Here is a 27,939-nt window from a genome sequence, read left to right as displayed (position 1 = left end):
GACAGGCAGGCGCGCTGTTAAAAGCCTGTGTTGAGAGGAAAACGCTGAACAGTGTCGATGCTGTAAATAGAAAAAAAATTTCTCTAACACACGAGCATCTCAGATTTGCTCCAGTACAAATTATACTGAAGCAATTTTCCATCTGTCTTTTGTCAGTGTGTTCAGTTTATTATACTAATGTTGATTTATCAGAGCTTATGAAACCACAATATCTGGTTAATAATGTCAGTGAGTGATGTGTGTAGGAAAATCAGGACAAGAACTGACCATTAATAATTTCTTGCTCTTAATAACAATAAAGTTGTAGTGTGACAAGAATAACTTAGGACTAATGGCTGCATGTTTGACAGTCTGAATGGAAAGTATGAGCAAGAGAAAGTATTCTATAATGCTGGAAGCATACAATATTTTTCATCTTTGGCCATTAAAGATGATTCTGATTCTGATTAAGACAAGAACAGGCTGTGTTTATTGAATTATTTATTGCGTGAAATGGCACTGACTCATCCCCACTGATTGGCGTTTGTTGTTAGACACAGTAGACAAGTATGCTGGAGAAGGAAAACATGCAAAGAAGGTGGTGACTACTAATACTGTCAATAATTTATTAAAAACTACATCCAAAAAGTCAGACGAACCATGACCTGTATCTTAAAACAACATAATGTAATAAAACCTGAGAAACAAAATTCTGGATGGACCACACAAAATAAATATTTATCAACAAGAGAAGTTGAAATGTGGGAGAGTTTTGACAGGAATTTGAAGTTTTGGTTGAATTTACTGTCTGGTAGTGACTGAAAAGTTCATTCATTTGTTGAACTCTGTCATGCAGTGTGTGCTGAAGCATTCAACCCTGATGAAGATGAGGAGGATAAAGAGCCAAGGGTAAGCTGTGCTCCATGCCACAGAGATTTAGTTTTCATTTCTGTTGAATAAATGTTCAACAATATGACTTCTACTGAGTGTATGTTGATATGTAAGCCAACATAGATCACGCATCACAGGTGTGTTGTTTATTCTACAGGTAACCTACCCAAAAACGGATGAGCAGAGACAGAGGCTACAGGAAGCATGTAGAGACATTCTCCTGTTCAAGAATTTGGATCCGGTGTGTGGCTTCTTCTATAAACTCTCTGTACTCCTCTGGTGTGTGTGCTTTGCCATATTTTAAATCGCACAAAGGAGAACATGCCCTGAAGCCAGCAGCTTTTAACCACAGCTCAGTGCACTATGCATAATTTCTAAAGATGGCAGAACTGGCACGCTGAGTGGATTCTGGTTGATTGTTTCAACCTCTAAAATTCAAACCCGTTTTAAGTTCTGCTATTCTTTACAATACAGGAAGAGATGTCTCAGGTGCTGGATGCCATGTTTGATAAGTTCTGCACTGAGGGGGAGCACATCATTGACCAAGATGATGATGGGGACAACTTTTATGTCATTGAAAGGTACTTTTTTCTAAATCATATAACTGATTGTTAAATAAGTGATTTTGAAAATGAATATATTTGTAAAGTCAGTACTAACTAAAGATTTCAGGAAGCACCAATATGGCTGCCATGTGTTTATTTATTTTTCTCTGTTTGTCTTATTGTATTTTCATTCAGTGGGATGTTTAACATTTTTGTGAAAGTTGATGGCACAGAAAAGCTGGTAGGCTGCTATGACAACAGAGGCAGCTTTGGAGAGCTAGCATTGATGTACAACACCCCCAGGGCAGCTACTATAATTGCCACCTCACCTGGAGCCCTTTGGTGCCTAGTGAGTAAACCATTAAATCTTCATGTAAGAGCACAGCTGGCTCCACATGCTGTCAGTTGTCATGTTTTGCAGTTAACATCCAGGTTGTATATGGCAGTGCTGGTACTTGCTATCATAAGTGACATCATATTGTCTGGCTGAGAGCGTATTGTATAAAACTCGCTGAATGTACACAGCTAAAAGAGCAGTGGTCATGCTCCTGGATAGAAATTATGTTCATTAGTGGATAATAAATGTGCAAACTGAATATGAAAAATTGATTTGCGGCTCATTCAGAGAGCTCAGCTATCAGATCGGCTCGGACAAACAAGGCTAAGGGTGTCTGTTTTGGCCGGTATACACCTCAGATGAACACTCAAATTCTAAATGATATAGGGCTGCTACTGTAACACTGTGATGAAGTAGACACAATTTGAGGTAAAGAAAATACTGCATTCCCTGTGTGACTATGATTTTTAAATACAATTTCAGTTTAATTGTATTTTCCTTCAAAAGTATCCAACTACTTTATAAACTGTGGTCAGAACAGCTGTAAATATTCAGGTGCTGCAGTAGTGCACCGTGTGAAGCAGCTTGTTTATTAATGACTCACTGAGGGTCGTGTCCTTAAATAGCTTTAATATGTCATCTCTGTGCGCACTAGACAAGTTCCAGCTGTACCCCCTGTTGACCTGGTACTTGTACTGCATGTTTGTGTCTGTGAACAAGCAGCCAGCCCTGGTCAACCAGCAGGCCCATTAGGCTGAGGACAGACCATACTGAGGGCCTCTAAGCAAACAGTAGTCTGTAGCAGAAGCTCTAATTAGAGGGTTATTTATGCCTGGGTTTAAAGTTGTACACAATTAACACAGTGACCGCCTGTTAGTATATTACACATATAGTACTCAGAGTCCTAGAGTCTAAGACTGAATCTGACAACTTTACCAGAAGCTGTGAGTCATGTTAGCTTGTTTTTACCAGCTCGAAGGCGCCCTAAGCAGAGGCATATGTTTCCTACGGTACATTGCATAACTTAGTACTACCATTAAATATCGTCTTCTAACATGTTGCCGATCATTACCTTTGTCTAAGCCATATTGTATCCTACTGACATTCAGCTGAAGGATTTCTAAAGGCTTATCGTTTAAGGCAGCAGGTACTTGTGCTAAATGGTACAGGAGACTCTGCTTATTTAAAATCTGGTTTACAGTGACCCCTACTGCAAATTATTGTTTCTTTTGAGTTATTTTTTTGGTGAAAGGGTGCCAGAACAGTCGTAAAGACAATGTGAAAACATTACTGCCCAGTTATCCTAAATTCCAGAGAGCCTGGGGAAAAAAAAACAAGCACAGCATTAAAAATATGCTGATGCCAGACTTTTCTGAGCATGTTTTTGAGATATATACATACAAATAACAATGCAAAGACACGATTAGAGCTTGTAAAATGTATATTTTTATTCACTGTTTTTAAAAATAACCCTGAATGTTGTTTTCTTTAAAACGCTGTTTCAGGATCGACTAACATTCAGGAGGATCATAGTGAAGAACAACGCCAAGAAGAGGAGGATGTATGAGGCATTTATTGAAACGCTACCACTGCTTACATCATTAGAGGTTAGAAGTGTGCTCCAGTATTAAAAAACTGCAGTGTGCATTTACAGTAAAACTATTGTTAATTGAATATCTTTTAATCCGCAGCTCTCAGAGAGAATGAAAGTAGTAGACGTGCTATCCACCAAGGTGTACAGTGATTCACAGCAGATTATTGCTCAGGTGAAAAATCTCTGTCCATGATCTGTTTTTGCATTAATTATTTTGTTTTCTGCTGCTGTAAGGCATTTATGAACACCTATTTTTGTACTTATTTCCATCTGCTTTGATGCTTTGTGTTACAGGGTGATTTAGCAGATTGCTTCTACATTGTTGAGTCTGGTCAAGTCCGAATCACCATGAAAAGAAGCAGGGTATGGTTGCCCAGCCTGTCTCTACATTTTAAGTGTAAAGAAAAAAAATCTTTTAAAACTGCACTGTTCTGGTGTGTTATTGTGTGCATTTCTTTCTTGCCAGACGAAAAAGGACCAAGAGGAAGAGGAGGTGGATATCGCGACGTGTTCTAGGGGCCAGTATTTTGGGGAGTTGGCACTTGTTACAAACAAGCCCAGAGCTGCATCAGCCTATGCTGTGGGGAGCGTGAAATGCTTGGGTGTGGTTTTCTTATCTTTCATATACTGTGTCCAGTGTGTACATTCCCCAGTATACCATTTATTATGTATTACGATTACTTTTCACATCTCTTGTTAAATTATGTCTGACTCTTCTGTGCGTCCCCCCCTTCTCTCAGTGATGGATGTTAAAGCCTTTGAGAGACTGCTGGGCCCATGCATGGACATCATGAAGAGGAACATTGCTAACTATGAGGAGCAGCTGGTTGCCCTGTTTGGAAGTAGCCCTGAGACTGAGCAACAAATAGCATGAGAGCGCTCTAATGGACCAGGATTCATGGATGAAAAAAAGGCTTGTATGGATGTTTTCCCACATAACCACTAAAACAGCTTTTCTTATAAGAAATGTAAATACCCACTACAACATTTGTGTCTCAGATAGATAAAACTGTCTGCATAAGTTCCCCAAATTAGAGGTTCATTTTAACAGCATTTGCTACTGGGTGTTATGATAAAAGTAAGCCAAAGCACAGTGCTTAAAACTCGACATTTCTCATGACTCTCACTTTTAAAATATAAGTGTACATTTTACTTGTATCTGTATGTTGAACACTTTTGTTAACTCTCACCTTACCTCCACGGTGTTATAGTTACACTCACAGTAAAATGTTTGTAAATTTATAAGCATTGTTAGTTAAAACCAGATGCCAAAGCTAATTTCTTACTGGATAGTTGTGAGCAAATGTGTCACATTCTCTTGTCATTTTTTGGCAAGACCACTAACACTTGAGGTGTGAGCACCCCACACCTTGAAAAGGAAGTTGAATCGATTGTATTTGAATGACATCTTTCACATTTTGGTCACAACTGAATGTAGACTTGGCAGCATTTAAACATTTTTTTTTTTACAAAGTACATTTTTGTTTATCATAAGATTAGTTCCCTGAATACATCTACATAAATGATCTCATTGTTGGTAAGTGTTTGTGGCTGTAAGCCAATGCTGCTTTTGCAAAAAAGAAGAAAAAAACAAAACAAATTAATTCACAGAGATAGCTCATACTTTTGTAAGAACATCCAACACATTGCTGTTCAGTTTAGAACTGAATATTTAATGTTATTATATAGGCCCACCATTAATAAGTTAGTGTAGTCATTATGAGCAATGTCTTGAGACAGATGGTTTTCTTGTGTTTAAATGTAAAATTTTAGTCACATTGTTTTTGCGTTGGTGAAACATATATTCTGATTATGACATACATCATTGCTGTCTACCTCTGCCAACAACTTAACTGTTTGGGAACATATTCTGATATTCGCTCTCAATAAGGATCCACAGTGGGTCATGTCTCACTTCTTCTCTGTCTTTTTAAAATTAATAATTGAAGCCATCTGTATTTTGTCTGTGGTTTACTGCAGCTTAAACAGTTTAACGGTTTAACATTTAAACATTCTGAATTTATTCCCCACACCCCCGTGCAGGAAGTACTGGTAATTTTTGAAGGCACACCCAAAACACTGGCTGATAGTACATATGTTTCACTTTTCATGTCAATAAATAACATTTTTATATTTGCGTGTCACACTGTTATTTGTTACATTAAAGTAATAGTGCACTTTCAAAGTTTTTCATTCAAGTAAGATTTTATAGCCCTATATCATTGCCTCAAGGCCCCACCATTCAGTCACTCATTCACCATTCATTCATTCATTTCTTGTTGATACAGATCACTAGATCTTGTAGCAAAAAGTTAAAGGAGTTATTTAATTACAAGGGAAATAAAAACATTTTAGAAAGTAACGCGTTTTTGGTGTAGCTGCAACACTGCAGATAAAAAAGAACCATGTATTGTTCCTGTTATTGCCAATCAGCTGTTACTAGGTCGTAACAGACATACACTTTCATCCAATGATACGATGATCAACAAACTAAGCCCCACCTTCTATATTTTTTGTAAAAGTATTGACCAATCGAATGTGCGCATTATCGTTATTGACGTTGTTATTCACCAATAGGAGGCTTCCTCTGGAAACATTGGTTTCCACCCCTCGAGTGAATGCCAGAGAGTTTGTCAATGGCGACAGATCTGGTAAGTGGGAAGTTGACTACTTTTTTTCGAAGAAATAAACGGCGCAGACTCCATTTTAACGTGAACAGTATGTGGTCCGTGTCTTTGTAATACTGACATGGTATTTTAGTGGGGTTGTCATGCGTTTATTTGATGCCAAATGGCAGGTTTGCTCGACGGTATTTTTTTCGCTGTGACGCTCGTTGGTTTGGTGGTACTAAATCCATCGGATAGCAGTTTTGTATATCAAAACCAGTCATTCGGGCGGTAGAATCCGCTTTAATTACTGTGAAAATGTCGTTGAAAGGCTTTTGGAGGTTTTCGGGTCATTCATTTTGAACGGGGCAGAGGTTGCGTCATGCCTCAACTTGTTGACATTCTTTTGTTTACAGTGGTAGACCCGTCAGCCTCTGGGTATGAGCTAAGGATCTCGCTGCTGCTTTTGAGGAGTGGGAAAGCAGTAGGCCAGAACTTAACACTGTCTTCTGGGGCATGATAAAACTTTTGAAACGTTGCATTAACGGTATGTTATTAGTATATCCACGTATATGAAACCAAAGCAGTGGGTTGTCAAGACTGCAGCGACCATTGATCGATTGTCAAAGCGCAAACGACCTTTAGTTTTTCCTTTTAAACTCATGCATTTGATGTAAACACTTTATCTCATAATTTTTTATATTTTTTAGCGTTGCATATTATTGAAGACCACCTGTTTTTCAAATTAGTATAAATCATTTTTACACTCATTCATATTCTCGCATTTTTTTCTGCTTAGTGTTTTCGGGTTTCTGTAAGATACTTTTCAATACAAATTCATGCTTTTTATCAGCCATTCTGCGCAGTTATGAATGAATGAGCTCTGGTACGCATGCGCCAATTGCTCTTAAGTTTATAAACAAGGCTTCCACGCAGCGGGTCACATGACCAGCCTCAGGTTTACTGTGTCGATTCAGACAAAGGATTCCGTAAAGGCCATCTTCCTTTATTATATTGATGCGGTACAGTACATGACATGTCTTGCAATGATCACAAATTGTCTAGGCGATTTATTTTGATGTGGTTGTAAATCGTTGACAGCTGTGTATTATGTTAGTTGTTTTTATAATTTCATGGATCCTGCGAACGAAATACACACAACACCATTCATAATTATGCATGCAATAACAAAGACTCAATTATCATTAATTTTGAGCAGTTAAGTCTTGTAAACAGAACTATGCAGCAGTTTCACTTTGTTTGTGAAAGCTCTAATTGTGTCTTGGTTTTGTCTAAAACCAGCTGACGTGGCAGAATATGATGATGGAAGCTGAGTAAACTGACCTGTAGCCTGTTTACAAAAAGAGGAAACAGCAGAACATTGTGAGAATGGATGGTTCCTTTGATCTCCTTAAGTGTAATGAGGACCTGCCTTCCTCACCTGTGTGCCACATGGATTATGGTAAATAAAAAATTCACATTCTACATTTAAGCAAACTGACCTTTTCCTCATGTTTATTATGAATAATTCTGTTGGCCCCTCTGCAGATGACATGCCAGAGCTGCAGGAGGTGGAGGAGGACCAGAGGTCTCCAGGGTTATTTCAGGTTGGAGCAGGAGTGTCTCACCAGGAGCTCAGCTGCTCTCCCAGCACCAACTGGCTCGCAGAGCTGGCCAACATTGCCACCAGTCCTCAGAGCCCCCTGCTGAAGGACACCCCACATAAGAGGTTAGTACAGATACATAGGCTACGAGCATGAAAGTCCTGTAAGCTTAATGAATTCATACATGGCACATAAACACACAAAAAAAGCTGATAAGACAAGCAATAACACACTAGTACACCTGGGGAAATTCCACAAAGCCGGATTGACATGTATAAGAAAACACCTGAATTGCAGAATATGGTTATGTAGTTATCAATGCAAAGTCAACTTTACAGTAAACCTGGCTAATTAATCTATTTAGTGGCTTGCATTTAACTTCACATACATTTTAAATATCAATTTCAAGATGTACAGTATCACCATTATGTGCCCTTTTGATCAAGTTCTTTTCTTTGCAGTTTAAGTAGAGATGCAGCGATTGCAATTTTTTGGTCTATTCTAATTTCCTTTTTTTTTTTTAAAGTCTGACCTGCCGATTCCAATTGTCTTTATTTCTAAGAACTGGAAGTAGCTGGGTTTCAGTCACCCAAAATTCAAAAAATAATCCTCTACTTTACACTCACTTGAGGTGGTTTTTGACTTTTGTGCATTAATTCTTTTGTTAATGCACAAAATAGAAGATGGAAACACATTTGCCAAATAAGTTCTGGTGTAGCGAACATCAAACTCATGTCACAGCTGTTTCCGTTGTGCAGCATTTCTCTGTCTTCATCTCCAGACAGCTGTGAACACGGTCAATACTTTTCTTAACAAAGAGGACAAGTACAAGTTGCAAAAAAAAGTAGTACATGTTGCCCAGCTGAAAGTAATTCAGCCAGACCCCTCTCCATTTTCTCTGTTTGCCAGTTTTTCTGTTTTGTTATCGGTTTGTAACCTCTGCTTCTTCTGCTTTTTTTTTGTTTTTTGGTAATCACAGCCAAGCTATGGTATGTTACCTATACCGCCATCTTCCTGCAAAACTAGCGTAGTTCATCTGCTTACAACCACTTGATGGAAATGCACCTAATTTGCATTTCTTGTTTCCTTTTTGTGAACTTTCAAAAGACTTGCATACAATTTATCTGGAAACTAGTCTATTGACAGCATACACAGACATTTTTGTAACTTTTCTTTAATGAAAAATTTTAATAAAATCAAGCATAACAACCTCCTCCAACTAAAAATGAAGTGCAATATTTGTACTTTTCTAAATATGAACAGATGCAACAGGTAATAGAAACAGAAAAACATCTGCTACTACTACTACTGTGCACACAGTTCTTTTTGAAGTGTGTGTAGTTCACAGGTTGGATATAGTACATATACATGCATTTCATGTGTTGCCAGTAGTTCCCTCATTGTGTAGCTACGATTTGTCTGAGATTTTGGATGTAGTTTCCCCTTTTCTGTTTCTGTGGGCTCCTCTGAGTGCTGTGTGCGCACTGGGTGGTTCCAGTGTGCGAGTGAACACGCACCCGGTACAGACATGAGCGCGAGGCTCGCTTGAGGTGCATGTGAGATGCTATGCTTTCAGTCTGCTACTGTGTGCATGACATGAACTACTGTGCCTCTAAATGTGATCAGCACAGAATCCGAAATCTCAGTGATCAGCAGGTCACCAGTGAAGGCCAATCACACTAAAAACCAGCCATTTCCGATCTCCCGCCAATTGATCAGTGCATCTCTAGTAGGAAGTTATTTCATGTTTGAGAAATGTGTCATTGCAGCCATGTCTTTTGGTAGCATATTAGTCCAAGTGGACTTAGCCCTTTCACAGTATATGCATGGCAGACTAACTACATGTGTTTATAACTGTCATTTTTTTCAGATCATCTCCAGTCCACATCTTTGGCAATAGTAACAGTTTACATTCCTACGCCCGGCCCCCATTAGCCAGTAGTGCACCCAACCTGACCAGAGGCCACCTCAGGGAGCGCAGGCGTGTCAGGGTAAGAATTATCCATTCCTTTAGAACCAGTGATTATTTCATAGAAAAATTTGCATGACATGCATATGGATATTGTTTTATTGATATCACTGTATGATGTATTTCATAATTTATGACAGGCCAGCAGTGAATCAGAGTCTGGAGTTTTTTCAATGTCCTCTTCATTTTCTGATGACGAAGACATGGCCTGGTCCCATTCCTGGCCCTCCACAGTCTGGCATTGCTTTCTCAAAGGTGCGTACAAACAAGCTAATATACATAGGTAGCTACGAGCATATATGCACACACTTAAACCTCATGTTGCTAACATGCATTTTTCTTGGAAAAAAATGGTCTTGAGAATTGTAGCTTGACGACATAGTCCACAGTCTAGTATTCACAGTTAAAAACAGAAAAGCTATTCATTAATCTGTTAATATTTACAACCACAAAATAAAAATAAAAAATTAAAATATACAGTGTTTTTCAAACATGAGCGGTTAAGAAACATTTTGTTTTTATCTGTAGCTCAATCTCTTTATGTTTGTGAATAGACTAGATGGTCAAACTGGACTGATTGTGCCTTTTAAGCGCTCTAGACTTAAAGTTGGCTAATGAGAACCAGACATGCAATCAAGACTGTTTGGACCAGAGCTGTAGAGGTGCTGACACTAATCTGAAAGATCCTCCCTTTACAATTTTCTCAACCAGGATGAGTGTGAATTATAAACATTTTCAGAGAAATCCTGACCTCTGGTGTTTAAACAGCAATACTGCATCACATTTCCCAAAGCCTCTCATCTGCTTATTCATTCTGTTACACTGTTTTCAGGAACTCGCCTGCGCTTCCATCGAGGCCCTAATGTGGAATGGCAGGAGGCTGATGAACTCGGGGATTCAGATGACGACTCAGATGATGAAACCATGGTGCCATTGTCCTCCTCTCTCAAGGTAAGTAATCAATAGTGGCTTTGGTACTGGTACAGTATCAAAATTGGTAGGATGCTGAGACAATAGGGAATCAGGGGTTCTGTCAAGGCATGATAGAGAGGGGAGAGACTTATCTTCCCTGCCACCTGTCTGTTTTCCCTTCCTCATCTACATCTTCCCTCTCACCTGTCTGTCTTCCCTCCCACCTTGCCACCTGTTTTCCCTCCCCATCTACAGCTTCATTTCCCCTCTCAGTCTGTCTTCCCTCCCCATCTACCTCTTCTCTATCTTCTCTCCTACCTGTCTATTTCCCCTCTGTCTTGCCTTGACAGAGAATCGAACCCTGACCTGCTGCACCAAAGTCACTGGTTTCTGCTATTGGTAAATGCAGGGAAAGGGGGTGAGGCACACATTTATTTGCTTAAAACAAAGACATTAAGATTAACAAACGGTACCACATAAACGGTCACACAGTAACACACACACACACAAAATAAACACCCAGTCAAAGCAATACAGTGTCACACAGTAACACACACAGAGGTACAGTGACACACCCAAACACACACACAGGTTTGTCTGCCTTTAAAATATACCTGTCAGATGTCAGTAAAAATGATTCTTTTAGAACTTTAAGCCATTTAATTTCTACCTCACTGTGGGATTAGGCCTTCTGCTGTTTTAGAAATGCTCTCAAGCTCTCACCTTCTTCAGATAATGACCATCAGTATCCACACACATTTTCTTCAGGAAATGCATTTGTCTAGTTATCTGCTGCACTCTCGAAAACCCTTAAGGTGTACTGAGAACTTGCAGTGGTGGTCTAATATCGTACAATAGAAACCACATCTTCAGGCAGCCGCCAGATTGTTTTTGCCCCAGTTCTTTGATGGTGTTTAATTATCTTGCATTGCTGGTGAGTAAAGCTTCCTCTTGTTGGTCTTTTGCTTCATTTGCAGAGATATGGTTCAGAGGGGCTAAAGTTGGTGAGCCATGAGGAGACCGTGTCTTTTGGCCAGGCAGTTCTTAAACTGACCTTTGACCCTGGCTCACCTGATGACAGCCTTTTAACAGCTGAATGCCGATTGGATCACCCATTTTTTGTAAAAAATAAAGGTAAAATAACTATTTCCTGTTCAGCAGTATGTACAAATAGAACATAATATTGGGTTTTGAGAGACGGCTCAAGATAAAACTATGTCAGACAGATTTTAAAGCAGTGCGTGAGATTCATCTTTGCCAACAGAGGTTTCACTGACTATAGAATGTTTGCTATTTGAGGACTATGTGGTTTTTTATTTAGATACACAGCTTTAAGGATCAATGTAAACTGTAATTTCTCATTTGTTACAGGGTGGTCTTCGTTTTATCCGAGCCTTACTGTGGTGCATCATGGGATCCCTTGTTACGAGATGCAGCTAGGAGATGTGTGCCTGCCACCCAACCACCCAGATGCCATTAACTGTGATGACTCAGTTGTCTTCGACACTTTCAGAAGGTATACTAATAATGTGATCATCCTCTGTGCAAGTAAATTAAGTGCCATCACCCGTGTGAAGAACTGTTTTTCTTGTGATGATGACTGATACGGTTTATACACACACAACCTCTCAAAGATGCCTTGCTGTTATCGACATCCAAGTCCATCCGTAGCTTACAGGCTTCTTATATTTGAGCAGGATGATTTTGTTGAGCAACCTAAAAGTGAAATGTTCCTTTTAAAACTTCAAAGAAACCACAAGAGTTAATAATGTTCATATCTCAACATTAAGATAACTGGTCTATAGATGTTGTTTAATAATTATCACACATCTACAGTTATTTACATGTACAGTATTTTGTGATGTTTTTGGTCACAGCGAGAGAAATTAAAATGAAAACTGTTTTGCAGTGTAGCAGAATTTGAAATAGATTTAACAGCACATGAAAAGCAGATACAGTTTATCTGCAATTTAAATGTATCAGATTACAGGCACAGTATTAACTCTCTTTTTCTGTCCTTTCTCCTGCAGTTATGACTTCACCCCGCTAGATTCCTCAGCAGTGTATGTTCTCAGCAGCATGGCTCGTCAGCGCAGGACCTCGCTGTCCAGTGGAGGTGCTGTTAGTCCAGACTGTGATAAACTTGAGCGCTCCAGTTCCCCACAATCCTTGATTAGCAAATCAAACAGGAGCCACACCTCAGGGACAGCCAGTGGTGCCACGCCTACAAAATGCAAGCGGCCAATGAATGCCTTCATGCTTTTTGCCAAGAAGTATCGCGTGGAATACACGCAGATGTATCCTGGAAAGGACAACAGGTATGCAAAAGTTAAATGAAGTCCCTTGAGGGGTTACATATGGTAGCTTTTTTTGTGAAGCAGATTGATCTAATTTAAGTTAATATTTCTATGACTGTGCCACATCTGCACATTAGCCTTCTGTTCAGTGAAGCTGTATATTCAACACTGCCCATACAGAGACAGTCTATCACAACTGGATTCGCTTATTCGTCTGTGCCATAGACCTCCACTGTTGTTTAAAAACACAGTAAAACACAGCCCTGCACTAGTTGCACTATTTCCTCATTATGAAAATGTTAGTCCAAAGGCTCCAAACAGCTGTAACTCTTGACAGCATTTGAAGTAAACAAGAGTCAAGGGCCATGCATAAGCTAGCTGGATATTCTTAATAAATATGCAGGTCTGGTGTTATGTAATGAGGAAATGCATTCACTGGAAGCTCAAAATGTGGTGGTGTACCGGACTACATTATATTTGTGTATATTTTTGTCCTCCCCAGCTACATACATGAGAGGGTCAGGAATATTAGGAACATCTCTGAATATAATCTAGTCCGGTACAACACCACCTTTAACTATGAGCTCAAAAATAAACAATTAAATTTATACATTTATGACAATTTTACCAAAAACAAACATTGAGCTTCATAAACACAGATGTTAAGGTGGAAGTGCTGCACTGAAGTGCATACAGTTGTACCTAATAAAGTGGCTGGTGTGTGTATGTGACAAAGTGTAGTGGTGTGCTTTCCTCATGTGTTTGTAATTGTGAAGGTCTGTGGCACAGACGAACTGTTCCAGTTCTGACAGATTGACAGACATTATTCATGAGTAGAGGCAAATCATTGTTGTTTTAGTCTTTGTATGGGCAGTGTTGAAAAGGTAATATAGAAAATGACTGGCCTTATCCTTTAAGATATGGTCACATCACATGTTCACTATACAAATATTCGTTTCATTTCCCAGTCATATCTAGTGAAGCCCAGCTGCACCTCAATTCAAATGTGTTTCCTATTTCACTGCAACTTCCAGCCAGCTCCAGCAGATTTACAGGTCAGAGTTCACCACTATTCAGCATCAACAGCCAATAGAAACACTGCTGCACTGTGTAGAGAAATTTTAAAGTTATTATTCTGACTAGTTTCTTCTCAATTTTTTTGTGTATTATCACACTAATAGACTACAGACTATAATACACATACCCTTGTTTTCCTGGAGACTTACTGTCACCTAACACTGAAACTTTACCATAAAGTTCAGTGATTTACTTCACAAGGACCAGTACATGAAAGGCAAGTCCCCAGAATGTGAGTGACTCTGTGTTTGGGTCACCACAAGTATAGATAAACAAGGCCACTGCAGCGTGTTCTTCATGAAGAATAATCGGAGTCAACTATCACCTTTCAAACATTTATTATCATAACTGAACAGACAATCGAATAAAGCAATTTACAGAGCTCTGGGTTCCATCTCTATCTGAAGCCCTAACCCTAAATTGAACAGCAAAACCGTTCAATTCGTCTTCAGGATGAGAAGGAACGCCTACCCTCCTGAAACCCAGTTACTTATACAATTTGAAATGTGCAATTGTAGGCTGGTCTGGTCCTCTCGTGTTGCTCCATTGGTCCATCTATCCATCCATCCCCCTCCTGCGTCCTTCCTGCTCCAATGGGAAAGGCAGCTTCCTAAAGAGGGAGGAAATCCTACTCTATCTAAATTCCTACACTCACTTCTTTCTTTGTTTCCAACTAACTACACTCTATAAAACATGGCTTTCCATTTGGCTAATTAAACTATCTTACCTGTGTGTGTCTGTATATGGCCCTGCCTTTGAAGTGGCTTCCTCTTCCTGGCTCAGATCTAATCTCTGTTCTAGGAATTCCACTAAACAATAGCTCCACCGTCCCATCAGCCAGGTGGTGGTAATAAAGTAACTGTAGACCCTCTTTGCTAAAGCTATTAACCTTAAAATTCAGTGTTTTAATGACCCAGGTTCCCTTGATGTTAAACAGTACCCCAGTTGGCTAACACAGTAAATACTGGCCAAGAATTCAGTGAACACACAGAATGATATACTCAACTATGTAAACATAATTGTAACATAAGTAAGCAAACTTATGCGTGCTCTAAACTAAATCCTAATGATTCATTTTCTTAATGTGATAGAATAATCATACGCACACAAAGTAAACAAACAAGTTAACTAATCAACAAATATTGTGTCAATCTTCTACTAACTAAGTTCTTAATTCAGTCTAATATTAAAACTAATCCTAATGTATTACTTTAACAATTTTACTCAACACCACACTCACATACACAGTATACTGAGAGCGATGGTACAGTTTGTAGTCTGTGTACTGTTGCACTAAACAGCATGATGGTGCACACACTACAATAATGACTTTGCCATTTCCAGACACAGTGCAGCAATGTTCCTATGAACAAAGGTGACTCCTGACACTAAGTTCACTGAAGCCAGCTGAAGATTGCAACAAAACAGGAAGTACATGCTTGACTTTGTCCATCATAGGAGCTGTAATTGATGTAGTGGGAGTAAAATATGCTGAGGGAAAGTGTAATACGACCTATAGTGACCTTCTCTCTCTCATGTTGTGTTAGCTTATGTAACAGAGGTACCATTAGAGAATGAGGGTTGAGGTGGAGCAGTGTGTACTGCAAAGCTAAAAATTAGAAGATGCTGTGCTGCTGGGTGATTAGTAGATAGAGCTGTCAAGGCCACAGCTACAGACTGAAACATGAGGCTTTGCTCACTCAGTTGCCTGTTTGGGTACACCCTGGTCCAGCTAATGTAGGCTAATACAATAGTCCTGCAGTAAATTCTTTGCTCATCAAATTGGTGATGTTCAGTCTTTGTTGAAACTGTTTAGAGAAGTGATGACTCACCTGTATCATCAGTTCTAAAGATGTAGTTTGTGGTGCTGCATTACTTTATGTTGACAGTTGTTGCTATTGTTTTGTCCTCCCCATTTATGTCCGTGAGGCTAGGCTAAATATACACCTCTCTGTATAATGGAGTACAGTTCAACAACAGCGCAAACTACGTCTTTCTAAATGGTGATACAGCTGAATCAATACCTCTCTGAAACAGCTGAATGGCATCGCCTTCATGAAGAACTTTTGTTAGACTGCAATAATTTTAGCTAGGTGTACCTAATAAACTGCCAACTGAGGCCTTGTCCATACATACACGGGTTGTTTTTAAAACGCAGTTTTGATGTGGTTTGGCCTTTCATCCACACATAAACTACATTTTAGGTCACTGAAAACGGTGTTTTTAGAAACTCTGTTTTCAGTGTTGACATGTGGGTAGGGAAGCTGAGTTTTGGCTCAACTGACAATTATACAGGTGTACCTAATAAAGTGGCCGGTGACAGTAGGTCACTGCTATACTTATCACTTCCAGAGTGATTTACTCCACAGACCCCAGTGCCAGGCATTAGTGACCAACATGAGTGAATGTCTAGGCTCATATTACCGGCTGTTGGCTTGGCGTACTCTTGACAGCACGTTCTTGCATTTTTTTGTAAACAAGGATTTTTTTTTTTTTTTTTTTAAATTGAGGGAACAATACCCGTGTACAAGTGGACTTAGCCTGAGACTAGTTTAACACAGAGAGAATTGCCTCATGAATAGATAAAGTAACACATAAGTCTTGCAGAGTACAACATTTAAGAAAAATCATCTCTAACCTCTCACTCCAGAGCCATTAGTGTCATCCTGGGTGACAAGTGGAAGAAGATGAAGAGTGAGGAGAGGAGGATGTACACCATGGAGGCCAAAGCTCTGGCTGAGGAGCAGAAACGACTCAATCCAGACTGCTGGAAACGTAAAAGAATCAACTCAGTAAGGACAAAAGTCTCAACACCCAGACTGCATTACATGTCAATTACAGCTACCCAGTCTTTGGTTTCAACCACGTGTCCATACAGCTTACCTACTCTTCATGTTGTCCTTCTCCAGGGATCCCAGCAGACCTAGATAATCCCCCAAAATCCCCAGCAGCTGGTGTTGTGCATTGGAGAGGTGCTGGAGTCTGGTGGACCGCTTGATGCCTCTTTGCTCTCCTGTATTTATGAGATTCAACTGTGATGCTGAATTCACTTGCTTTTTGTAACCTTGAATCATTATAGAGACAAACCAGAATTATGAATTATAAACAAAACATGTAATCTAGTCACTAACAGTGCATATATTTTCTTATATCTTTGTTCCTCTGAAATAAGAATGAATCCTCTCATTTATTTTGGATTATTTCATATTCATGGTTGAAAAAAAAAATGAGAGCCTGTGGTGCTATGCTGTGTAGAAGGAGCAAATTAAACAAGTGTGTATTTAGAATTGTAAAAAAGGGAATTTCAAATAACCTTTTCACCACTGTTCATACTGATATTTGTAGCATTCAATATATTGCACAGATTGGTAACCTTTCATACATTTTCTAATACAGTATATATTCTGCAGCTGAATTATGGACAGTATAGTTTGTGATACTGCTCTGCCAAGTCTTTGGTTTGTGCCCAACCACCTGGCCATATAATGAGAAGCCTTTTAGCATGTGGTGTTGGGTTTACACTCGGTCACAAAGCACTTCAGGCCTTCGCTGTAAGTGCTTATTTTTTGCACTTTATATAAATATGTAATCTAATCCTATACAGCCATTGTATACTGGCGGAAACCAATTGTATAATACAGCTCGTATCTTGATAGTTTGCCGCTGACAAGTCGTGGCCCAGTAGTCATGCTCTGCTTTCAGGTTACTTTTGAATTTTCAGAGCTTTGTTCATAATGTACAGGTTTCATAGCTCCAACAACCTCTTGCACAGAATATCCTTGTACCATATTATAAATAATTTTTTAAAACTTTTAAAACATCTTATCCATGTGTATGGTTCTTTTCATAAATGGTGAAAACAACCTGTGGGGATGCTTGGCTTTGTGTTTACATATAGTCACGGCCAAAAATATTTGCACCCCTGCATTTCTGTCAGATAACACACCATGTCTTCCAGAAAATGGTTGCAATCACAAATTCTTTAGTATTCTCATGTTTTTTCCTTTGTTTGCACTGGAACAACAAAATGCAGAGGGAAAAAAGCCAAATCTGATACATTCCACACAGAACTCTAAAAACTAACTGGACAGAATTATTGACGCCCTCAACTTAATATTTTGCAGCACACCCTTTGGACAAAATGACTGAACTAACTGGACAGAATTATTGACGCCCTCAACTTAATATTTTGCAGCACACCCTTTGGACAAAATGACTGAAATCAGTCTCCTTCTGTAACCATCAGTGAGTTTCTTGGACCTCTCTACTGGAATTTTGGATCACTCTTCTTTTGCCAAATGCTCCAGGTCTATATTGCCAGCAACTGTTGACTGCTACAGGTGAGTTTCTTTACAAATTAAAGGAGCATCACATGCTTGAAATATAACCATTTCTGATGATTTTGAAGAGGTGTCGATAATTATGTCCAGTCTGTTTTTTGAGTTCCATGTGGAATGTTTCAGATCTGGCTTTTGTTCTCTGCGTTTTGTGTTGTTCCAATGCAAACAAATAAACATGAGAATCCCAAAGATAATTTTCTGGGAGCAGTGGTGTGTTATCTGACAGAAATGCAGGGGTGCCAGTATTTCTGGCCATAACTACATGTTAACCTATTTTTACTTGTCCCTTGCTTTGACTAATTTCCAGTTTCCTCACAAATTTAGTCTCTGAATTCACTGATCTAAATGTCCAACCAGTAAAGCCTGAGGCTTCCAGGTCACAACATGGCTAAAGTGTGTTGTGCTCTTCTGTTTCTCTACTGTTCTGCCACATCAAAACTGTCATGCACAAATACTAACAAAGCCTCCCAAGCAGCAGTTGTTCTGTATGAGAATTATCTGGTTTTGGGCTGAATGAGGACAGCCAAAGGTTTTAATTGAATCTTGTACTCACCAGGACCCCAGTTTCTTCACTTGGACATGAAAAGGGATCTGAAAGAAAACAAAAGAACAAATTACATAACCATTTAAATAAAGACAGCATTTCCAAAGATTGTTTTCACAAATCATCTGGTGATGTGGATTGGCGACCTGTCCAGGGTGTACCCCGCCTTCGCCCGATTGCCGGCTGGGATTGGCTCCAGCACCCCCCGTGACCCCGTTCAGGGACTAAGCGGTAGAAAATGGATGGATGGATGGATGGATCTGGTGATGTAGTTAAATATGAAAAATGTTGCTTTAACTTGCCTTGTTGCACAGGGATTAAGAAAATAATAAAATAAAACAGGTCATATAATTTACGTTGATACAGCCAGAGGGCACAATCACTCTATTTTGTTCAGTGGAACACATGATGCTGTTTCATAGGATGCAAACATCATCCCTCTCAATCTGCTCTTTGTAAACGATTATGGAATTGTAAGGTCACCCTAATAATGACTGTAAATATACTGTATAGTTATGGTCCTGTGGTTTAGGATCCCGTAATATGTTGCCGCTTCATAGAAAATAAATGATTTCTTTGCTACTGACCCGTAGGTTTAAAGAACAGAACACCCTCCAAATGATTTATGGACACTGGGAAGTTATTATGTTCATGTTTATGAATACCTCAAGGGCTTTGCTTGTCTGCTAGCAGAAATGATGAGTGTGAAATGATGAGATTTATAGAACAGCATGCCTCATCAAAGAAAAGGGGTCTAATTATAGCATATCAGTAACAGGCCACTCCAAATTAATTCAAGTTGAATACTCTATGGAGTATATGGAGGGAATGGGCAGTTGTGTAACGTGCTTCTGTTACAACACTTGTAAGTTTAAATACAGAACTGAAGAATATCACAGTTATTTGGTCAGAAATTAAATGCATTTTTCAAATCTTGTCACAGTTTTGTAAATTAAAACTCTGTGTCACTGTCATAAAGGGTAGATCGCATAATATTAAAGCTGAATTGTCTTTTTATGAACATAACTGTGATGGAACATAGCATGCTGCTGTAAGAACACAAACAGCTGTCGTGTATTCTCACCTTTGGCTGCTGTACTAAGGTTTAATTGAGGATTAAATGGACTATTTTAACAAGATGCTACCTCTGCTAACATCACTAGAGAAAATATTATTAATAGACCCTAAAGAACAATGCTTAAACTAAGTGACAAATCAGATTTCTAAAGGCATTTAATTTTTTTTCTTCCAGAATCACAATCAGGACAGAAGTAGTCATCTAATTCATTTGAGGTCACTAGGCAGCAATACACAGAGCTGCTTATTTTTTGCACAAATTGCTTGCAGTTATGCATACAGTCCTTTGACAGGATCAACTGGAGAAGAAGGGAATAATAAAATGAGCAATTAGAATGGAGAGAAACTGACAGGGATCATCACTGCTGGCTTCCTTTTAAATCAGAAACTGCACCTTAATCAAGGCTTCCTAATTAGGGGCAATTAGCTTTGGTAATTCACTGAGAGGTGGCAGACTCTCTGCGTCTTTGTTGCAGCAAGATGTGTGTGTCTTTGTCTGGCAGTCAGCTTTAAATGGCGCTGTGTTAAGGATAAATGAGTCTTCTCTCTGTTTTGTTCACACTGGTTACTGTGACTGATATACAATATTATGTATAATTTGTTAAAAACAAAAAAGGAGTTGGATTATCATTCATGCAAGGTCTTTCTTAATTCTTATATTTTGGGTTCCTGCATATGCACCTATATATACTGACCAAAATATTAAAGGATAAGGATATATCAGATTTGTGTTCAGCATTTTTCAGCTGTCTAACATCATTCCTAATGATATAATTAATATGACCTGGGCCGAAATAAGCAACAGAGATTGAATTAATCTATTAAAAATAAAACTTTGGATAAAAAAAAATGAATCTGCAACTGTTTTAATAGGATTACTAGTAAAGTGACTTTGCAAGCAAAAATGCCAAACATGTCTTTGTCACGTATGAGTCTTGGACTGACGGACGAACACACGATTCCATGTGAAGACATCACCTGAGGTAGTGTTTTTCACTACACTGTGACAGTCTAAACAAATATATAATGAATCAAAAAAATTTATTTAAAAGGCAGCTTCACTGATGGGGTAAAAAAAAAAGTGTTAGTTGCATGTCTAGTTTTTTTTGGTTGACTGTTTTTTCTAGTTTTTGCTAAAACAGACATCTCAGTTAGCTGTTAAACAGCTTCAACAGCATCCCAGTTTTAGTTTAGAGGAATATAACGTCTTCCCGACAGGCTGCGATCACATACAGAAACATTTTAGAACTAACATTACTCCAAGTGGCTGGCCAGAGTAAATATAAGACTTTTGTAAATTTAATTTATGACTTTAATACAGTCTGAAGTCTTTTTTTTTTAAATGGAATTTAACGTTTTTTTTTAATAAAGATTTGTCACGACTGTTTCAAGACCCTTGTTAGTAATTATCAGAGAAATCCTAGATGCATCTTCATGCTCATTTGTTACTTGTCTCAAACCATTATGCTGAGAACTTAGAGAAAAGGAACTGACATTAATTAGAATTAGAATTATAACAGAAGGACCAGAAGTGTGTTAAACAAAGTGAAGTGTTTGAATATGGAAGTCGCTAAAACACGCTAAATGTTAGGCTATGCATCAACATTGTTGTACAGCCTGTTCTCTACAATAACTGATCAAGAGCAATACAGTACATAAATTCAGGTTACTGAATACTGTATTCACAGGTGCCATATTCCACCCCTCCTTTGTCTTCCTTTCTCCACTTATATTCTATAATCTGTTCTTCTTGTGCCCACATCTCTGCCTGCCTATCACTCTTTTCCTTGTGCTTCGGGGGCCCTAATTGGATGGTGTATGAACACTGAAAGGGGGAAATCATTCCATTTTCTTGAGACACAGGTTTCAGGCAACAGAGAACTGAATTGAATAGACCCATGCTAATAGAATTTGCACTTGGGTCTGACAGCTGGACAACAGAACTGTCATGAGGACAGAAATCACACAAGAGTCAAAGAAATCCCTACAAGCCAAGTCCACAACCACAGGCATACTAATCCACACTAATGCTCATACTGAATAGTTGTTAGTTTCGACACGCACAAGTGCTGCTAAATCTGTGATTGTGTCACATTCAAGGTGACTGCTTTTGTAGAGAAGGCTGCGATCTAACTTTTTAACACCAATGGTACAGGTCCCAGAGCTGGTAGCACCACAGCAATGATAAAGAAATCCTGACAAATACAGATAAAGAGCAGCAGTGATCCCCATTCATCTTCCAGATTGCATCCTATTATCTCAATTTCAAATAATATAAGATATAATATATGCACAATATAATTCAAATATTTACAAGCCTAAAAAGAACAATACGTATGAACTGCCAAATGTTTAAATAGGAATAATGTAAAATTAATTGCAGTGTTACATTATTGAACAGAGGAGTGATCCCAACCAGTTACACACTGAGATTTTAATGTTAGGACTGGAAGCAAATGGGTACACAGAGTAGCAGCAAATAAGTTTGGGTAGCGGGATCAGTTTAGGGAACGAAAAGGCTGGATTGGTGCATCCATACAAACTGTGATGACATGGATTTATTGAAAAATATTTGAAGCCAGGACATGACTGAAAATGGTAAACATAATTAGCCTTAGATGCTCATTTCCTTTGTTTACTATATTTAAAGATACACCTCAGGATTAGACAATGTAATTAATGTCACCCGGAGATCGATAACCCTAGGCACACGGCATAATGAGAAATCAAGACATGGCACAGAGAGAGAAAGACAGGCAGACACCTGACTCTACTCACATTATGCTCCAGTAATAAACAGTAAATGGGAACTTAATAAACATATTTCATTCTGTAGGGTATCATAAAATGCTGATTTGAATTAAAAGATAATTAGATTGTTGCAGCTCATCTAATGTTGTTGCCTCCTTATTTACTCAGGAGGAGTTGTGAGTAGTCAGAGTCGTTTGCCTGCGGTGAGCTGCAGCAATGTTATATCAAGAGACTAATAAAGACATTTGAATTTATGCAGCCAACTAATTCATCACAACAAGAGAAGCCACCAGGTCAAACATGACATCCACTGCTGCAGCTGTCGGGAGTGTGACATGCCTTTATGATCATTACATGGTGGGTGTACATGTATTTCAGAGTCACGCACAGCTACAGAGATGATATTGGGGCATGGACTAGTTAACAAGCTACTTGCTGACTGTGCTGCAGACTTCCATAGAGAAGCATTGACAGCGTTTGTAATTAAGCCGTGACTGTGCAGTGGGAAATAATTTTAGCCTCCACTGAAAGGCTCATGTGTTCAGCAGTGTTAAATGACTAAAACAAAAGCCCAGAAAGATTTAAAGGTTAACAATGCAGGAGAATAATACTGTTGCTTTGACACACCCAGAAATTAATGGTAACAAACTCCCTCAGGTGCCTTCCACACATGCCAAACCTATTACCATTTCTGAATATTTGCTATTTAAATTTATTATCTTAATCCTGACTTAATCAGGCTTGAGCAATTTACATATGAATTAAAAAGACAGTGTAGTGGCTGCTAGCACACGTTTGCATGCTTTTGTAGAGATGCAATGAGTGGACAGTTTTTAAAAGTGTACAGTATATGTAAAGTATGGATAAAATGCTCTACTGCAGTGTATATAATGTTATGCTGGAATATCAATATATGCTGTGATATACAGTCTATTAATACAATTTTTGGAAAATCAATGAAAAACTATTTATTGATAAAAGTAACCAGAGACAAGTCTTTGTGTTTAGCTACATAAAAACAGATCATTAACGTAGAAATCGTACAACCATAGTACAGTGCCTTGCGAAAGTATTCGGCCCCCTTGAACTTTGCGACCTTTTGCCACATTTCAGGCTTCAAACATAAAGATATAAAACTGTCATTTTTTGTGAAGAATCAACAACAAGTGGGACACAATCATGAAGTGGAACGAAATTTATTGGATATTTCAAACTTTTTTAACAAATAAAAAACTGAAAAATTGGGCGTGCAAAATTATTCAGCCCCCTTAAGTTAATACTTGGTAGCGCCACCTTTTGCTGCGATTACAGCTGTAAGTCACTTGGGGTATGTCTCTATCAGTTTTGCACATCGAGAGACTGAAATTTTTGCCCATTCCGCCTTGCAAAACAGCTCGAGCTCAGTGAGGTTGGATGGAGAGCATTTGTGAACAGCAGTTTTCAGTTCTTTCCACAGATTCTCGATTGGATTCAGGTCTGGACTTTGACTTGGCCATTCTAACACCTGGATATGTTTATTTGTGAACCATTCCATTGTAGATTTGGCTTTATGTTTTGGATCATTGTCTTGTTGGAAGACAAATCTCCATCCCAGTCTCAGGTCTTTTGCAGACGCCATCAGGTTTCCTTCCAGAATGGTCCTGTATTTGGCTCCATCCATCTTCCCATCAATTTTAACCATCTTCCCTGTCCCTGCTGAAGAAAAGCAGGCCCAAACCAGGATGCTGCCACCACCATGTTTGACAATGGGGATGGTGTGTTCAGGGTGATGAGCTGTGTTGCTTTTACGCCAAACATAACGTTTTGCATTGTTGCCAAAAAGTTCGATTTTGGTTTCATCTGACCAGAGCACCTTCTTCCACATGTTTGGTGCGTCTCCCAGGTGGCTTGTGGCAAACTTTAAACGACACTTTTTATGGATATCTTTAAGAAATGGCTTTCTTCTTGCCACTCTTCCATAAAGGCCAGATTTGTGCAGTATACGACTGATTGTTGTCCTATGGACAGAGTCTCCCACCTCAGCTGTAGATCTCTGCAGTTCATCCAGAGTGATCATGGGCCTCTTGGCTGCATCTCTGATCAGTCTTCTCCTTGTATGAGCTGAAAGTTTAGAGGGACGGCCAGGTCTTGGTAGATTTGCAGTGGTCTGATACTCCTTCCATTTCAATATTATCACTTGCACAGTGCTCCTTGGGATGTTTAAAGCTTGGGAAATCTTTTTGTATCCAAATCCGGCTTTAAACTTCTCCACAACAGTATCTCGGACCTGCCTGGTGTGTTCCTTGTTCTTCATGATGCTCTCTGCGCTTTAAACAGACCTCTGAGACTATCACAGTGCAGGTGCATTTATACGGAGACTTGATTACACACAGGTGGATTCTATTTATCATCATTAGTCATTTAGGTCAACATTGGATCATTCAGAGATCCTCACTGAACTTCTGGAGAGAGTTTGCTGCACTGAAAGTAAAGGGGGCTGAATAATTTTGCACGCCCAATTTTTCAGTTTTTTATTTGTTAAAAAAGTTTGAAATATCCAATAAATTTCGTTCCACTTCATGATTGTGTCCCACTTGTTGTTGATTCTTCACAAAAAATGACAGTTTTATATCTTTATGTTTGAAGCCTGAAATGTGGCAAAAGGTCGCAAAGTTCAAGGGGGCCGAATACTTTCGCAAGGCACTGTAGCAGCTCTGTGAGGCTGTACTTAGGCATTGCAGTGCCTAATACAGTATGGCTATCAGTATGCTAGCACGCCTACAACGATGATGCTAACGTGCTGATATTTAGCAAAAGAAATGTTTACCACATTCACCGTCTTATTTTAACTCGTTAGCATGCTAACACTTGCCAATTACCTTGTGACTGTTGGGAATGTCACAGTTTTTGCAGGTATTTGGTCATAAACTAAGAAACCCGAATGTTGACCTGATGACAGTACTAAGAAAAAGTAAGGCTAAAAATCCAAAATAGCCTTAAAACAGCCCTGCTTATGATTTGTAACAATGGGCACAACACATCCACAGATAGGAACCACAAGATACAGGAAATATATGGCTAAAATCTCTTATGATTGAAAAATTTACAGCATTGTAATCTGCACTAAGGGCTCCGTGAACTTTCCTTGCTTTGCATCGACCTCACACGTCATTTCAAAGCTAAAGTTGTGGAGGATGCTGTTGTGATGTCGCACACAAATTAGCCTGTGTCAAGGCCACAGATGAAGGAAAGGAAACACTGCTTTGCATGTGGACACCTGATCTTTAATTGAATCTTTGGAGACAGTGGGAAACTAACAGACTGCTGCTGCTTCAAGCCTGCCTTCAGTATGAGTAAATCCCCGATATCTGGTCTGCCCATCATTCGAGTATATTACATTCAACATTTTCCATTTGCAATTTCAGACTGTAAAACCAAAAAATGTTTTCCATGCATCTTATGTGGATGGTACTAAGACGCAAGGAAAAGATGCAAGTGAGGGAATTGACGGTGTTTCTAAGAAACCTGGAATGTACCCAGAGAAGAGCTTTCACATACTGTACCTCAGACATCATCATTTAAATGTCTTCTTCTTAAACTAATGCTCACTTTTTGATGATATTGTATTTACACTTATAAACAATATTTGCTATTAAATATTTCATCCTAGGCAGACTTTTTTGTTACTCCATCTAGTAAGGAATAGTGACAAGTGGAGTCACATTTTAATGTGACAAATTGTGCTTATTACATACAGGGGTTGGACACATTACGAGCTACAGCTGTATAATGTCCAATCTAATACTCTGTGGAAACTCTCATTCATCTAGGTCATGGGATTTCCAAAGTGCTAAAAATAGTCAACTGGACTTGCTTGAGTTGTTTCACCTCTCATTCAAGAAGCTCCTTCAGTCCAACAAGACCGACCCCAGACCGAATATGTGCTCTGCTTTAACTCTGCTTGATGACCACCTATTTCATATACAATGAGAGATTTTATAGAGAAAAGCACAGCCGAGCCATCAGCTGGTGAGGGAACTACACCCAGCCACTGGTGCTGATATGTGGATGAAAACTGGATCTAAATAAAAGCGAAGGAGGTGGAAACCTTCACAGGACATCAATGAAATGGACAGCGACATCAAATTCACATAGGAGGATTGTAGAGGAAATAGTCTGGCCCTCCTGGACTGTGCAGCACACACCGAAAAAGACAGAAGTCTGAACTTCGAAGTATACAAGAAACCCACACACACAGACCAGTATTTACTCTGAGTCTCAGCACCTAGTGAAGCACAAACTGGGAGTTATCAGGATCCTACATCACAAGGCTGAGAACGTGCCCACAAGAGCAGAGGAGAAGGAGAAGGAGCCCAAACACATCGAGGAAGCTCTTAAAGCCTGTTGCTACTCCAACTGGGCCTTTGTCAAAACCACAAAAGAGCCAGTAAGACCCCTGACAAAGAAGAAAAGAACATGACATAAAATGGTAAACAGACTACATTTATATAGTGCTTTTCTACCTTACTTGGACAAAGCACTCTACACATTCACACACACTCACACCGATGGCAGAAGAGCTGCCATGCAGGGTGCTGGCCTGGCCACCAGGAGCAACTTGTGGTTCAGTGTCTTGCCCAAGAACACTTTGAAATGTGGACTGGGGAGACTGGGAATCAAACCACCAAACCTGCGATTAGAGATTGACCCGCTCGACCCCTGAATCATGGGGTAGAGCAACACTGTCATTCGATTGCATTGCTTGGGTATCTGAAACAAAAAAATCTGAGGAGGATCTTCAACAAACACTGCATCACTGTACATTTCAAATGCAGCAACACTCTGACACAGAAGCTGGTTCACCCTAAAGACAAAACACCCAGACAGATGCAGAGCAGTGTGGCATATGCAGCTCAGTGTAGCGAGGAATGCCAAGATTTGTACACTGGGGAAACTAAACAATAGCTACACATGTACATGGCACAACACAGGAGAGTCAGCTCCTCAAGAGAGGACTCAGGATCTGAATCTGAAGGACACTCACATTTTGGTTAAAGAAACTGGTGATTTGAAAGAGAAGTGAAAGAAGCCATCTATGTCAAACTGGAATGACCATCACATTAGGTTTGCCAGCTGATCTGTAATTTCAGCTGCAAAGTTCACAGTAGCATTAAAACTGCAGTCTAGACTATGGGTGACCAGGTCCTCTAGGTGAGTTATGACAGTAAGATGATTTTTAATCTAGCAGTCCTCACAACTCATGATGAGATGTGCCCCAGACATCCCAGGCTCTTGAGAACTGGAAATGGGTTTGAAGGGTCAAAATGTGCCAAAGTTAGTGTTCTAGTTTGGCCATGCAGAAGCTAAGGACTCATTCTGAGTCAGAGGTTTATTTTTGTTTTTGATACATTGTTGAGCAGTATTCCTGGGGGGATTT

General features: G+C 39.3%; 2 protein-coding genes and 1 long non-coding RNA gene across 9 annotated transcripts in view; 2 read left to right on the top strand and 1 right to left on the bottom strand.

Annotated features, from left to right (window-relative positions):
- Positions 1-5,675, top strand: part of prkar2b (protein kinase cAMP-dependent type II regulatory subunit beta) — a 7,693-nt gene extending 2,018 nt beyond the window's left edge. The window contains exons 3-11 of one of the 3 annotated variants that reach the window (XM_020622891.1): positions 833-888; positions 1,028-1,111; positions 1,345-1,451; positions 1,611-1,764; positions 3,258-3,359; positions 3,444-3,518; positions 3,641-3,709; positions 3,813-3,948; positions 4,087-5,675. In XM_020622891.1, the coding sequence (XP_020478547.1) occupies positions 833-888; positions 1,028-1,111; positions 1,345-1,451; positions 1,611-1,764; positions 3,258-3,359; positions 3,444-3,518; positions 3,641-3,709; positions 3,813-3,948; positions 4,087-4,220 (917 nt within the window). In that variant the 3' untranslated portion in view covers positions 4,221-5,675. The remainder of the gene's footprint in view (positions 1-832; positions 889-1,027; positions 1,112-1,344; positions 1,452-1,610; positions 1,765-3,257; positions 3,360-3,443; positions 3,519-3,640; positions 3,710-3,812; positions 3,949-4,086) is intronic. The other 2 variants (XM_020622883.1, XM_020622877.1) reach the window with 2 other exon arrangements.
- A 263-nt stretch (positions 5,676-5,938) lies between these two features.
- Positions 5,939-17,663, top strand: hbp1 (HMG-box transcription factor 1). 4 transcript variants are annotated; one of them, XM_020623815.1, is made up of 11 exons: positions 5,939-5,997; positions 7,255-7,414; positions 7,501-7,681; positions 9,427-9,547; positions 9,666-9,780; positions 10,358-10,476; positions 11,415-11,571; positions 11,809-11,953; positions 12,468-12,755; positions 16,462-16,603; positions 16,721-17,663. In XM_020623815.1, the coding sequence occupies exons 2-11, from the start codon at positions 7,342-7,344 to the stop codon at positions 16,736-16,738; spliced, it is 1,359 nt and encodes a 452-aa protein (XP_020479471.1). In that variant the 5' UTR covers positions 5,939-5,997; positions 7,255-7,341; the 3' UTR covers positions 16,739-17,663. The 4 variants fall into 4 exon arrangements, with proteins under 4 accessions (XP_020479471.1, XP_020479494.1, XP_020479479.1 ...); XM_020623838.1 differs by lacking the exon at positions 5,939-5,997 and adding an exon at positions 6,054-6,071; XM_020623823.1 differs by lacking the exon at positions 5,939-5,997 and adding an exon at positions 6,127-6,499.
- The window catches only part of LOC109973939 (uncharacterized), a 55,943-nt gene continuing 44,797 nt past the window's right edge, over positions 16,794-27,939 (bottom strand). For both annotated transcript variants that reach the window (XR_002276899.1, XR_002276900.1), the window contains exons 2-3: positions 18,705-18,742; positions 16,794-16,875 (exon numbers count right to left, since the gene is read on the bottom strand). This is a non-coding gene — a long non-coding RNA (uncharacterized LOC109973939). The remainder of the gene's footprint in view (positions 16,876-18,704; positions 18,743-27,939) is intronic.

This window comes from Monopterus albus, unplaced genomic scaffold (assembly GCF_001952655.1).
Source record: "Monopterus albus unplaced genomic scaffold, M_albus_1.0 scaffold7.1, whole genome shotgun sequence".
NCBI lineage: Eukaryota > Metazoa > Chordata > Actinopteri > Synbranchiformes > Synbranchidae > Monopterus > Monopterus albus.
The sequence above is the reverse complement of the archived record's forward strand: the minus strand, read 5'-3'. Positions and strand labels throughout refer to the sequence as shown.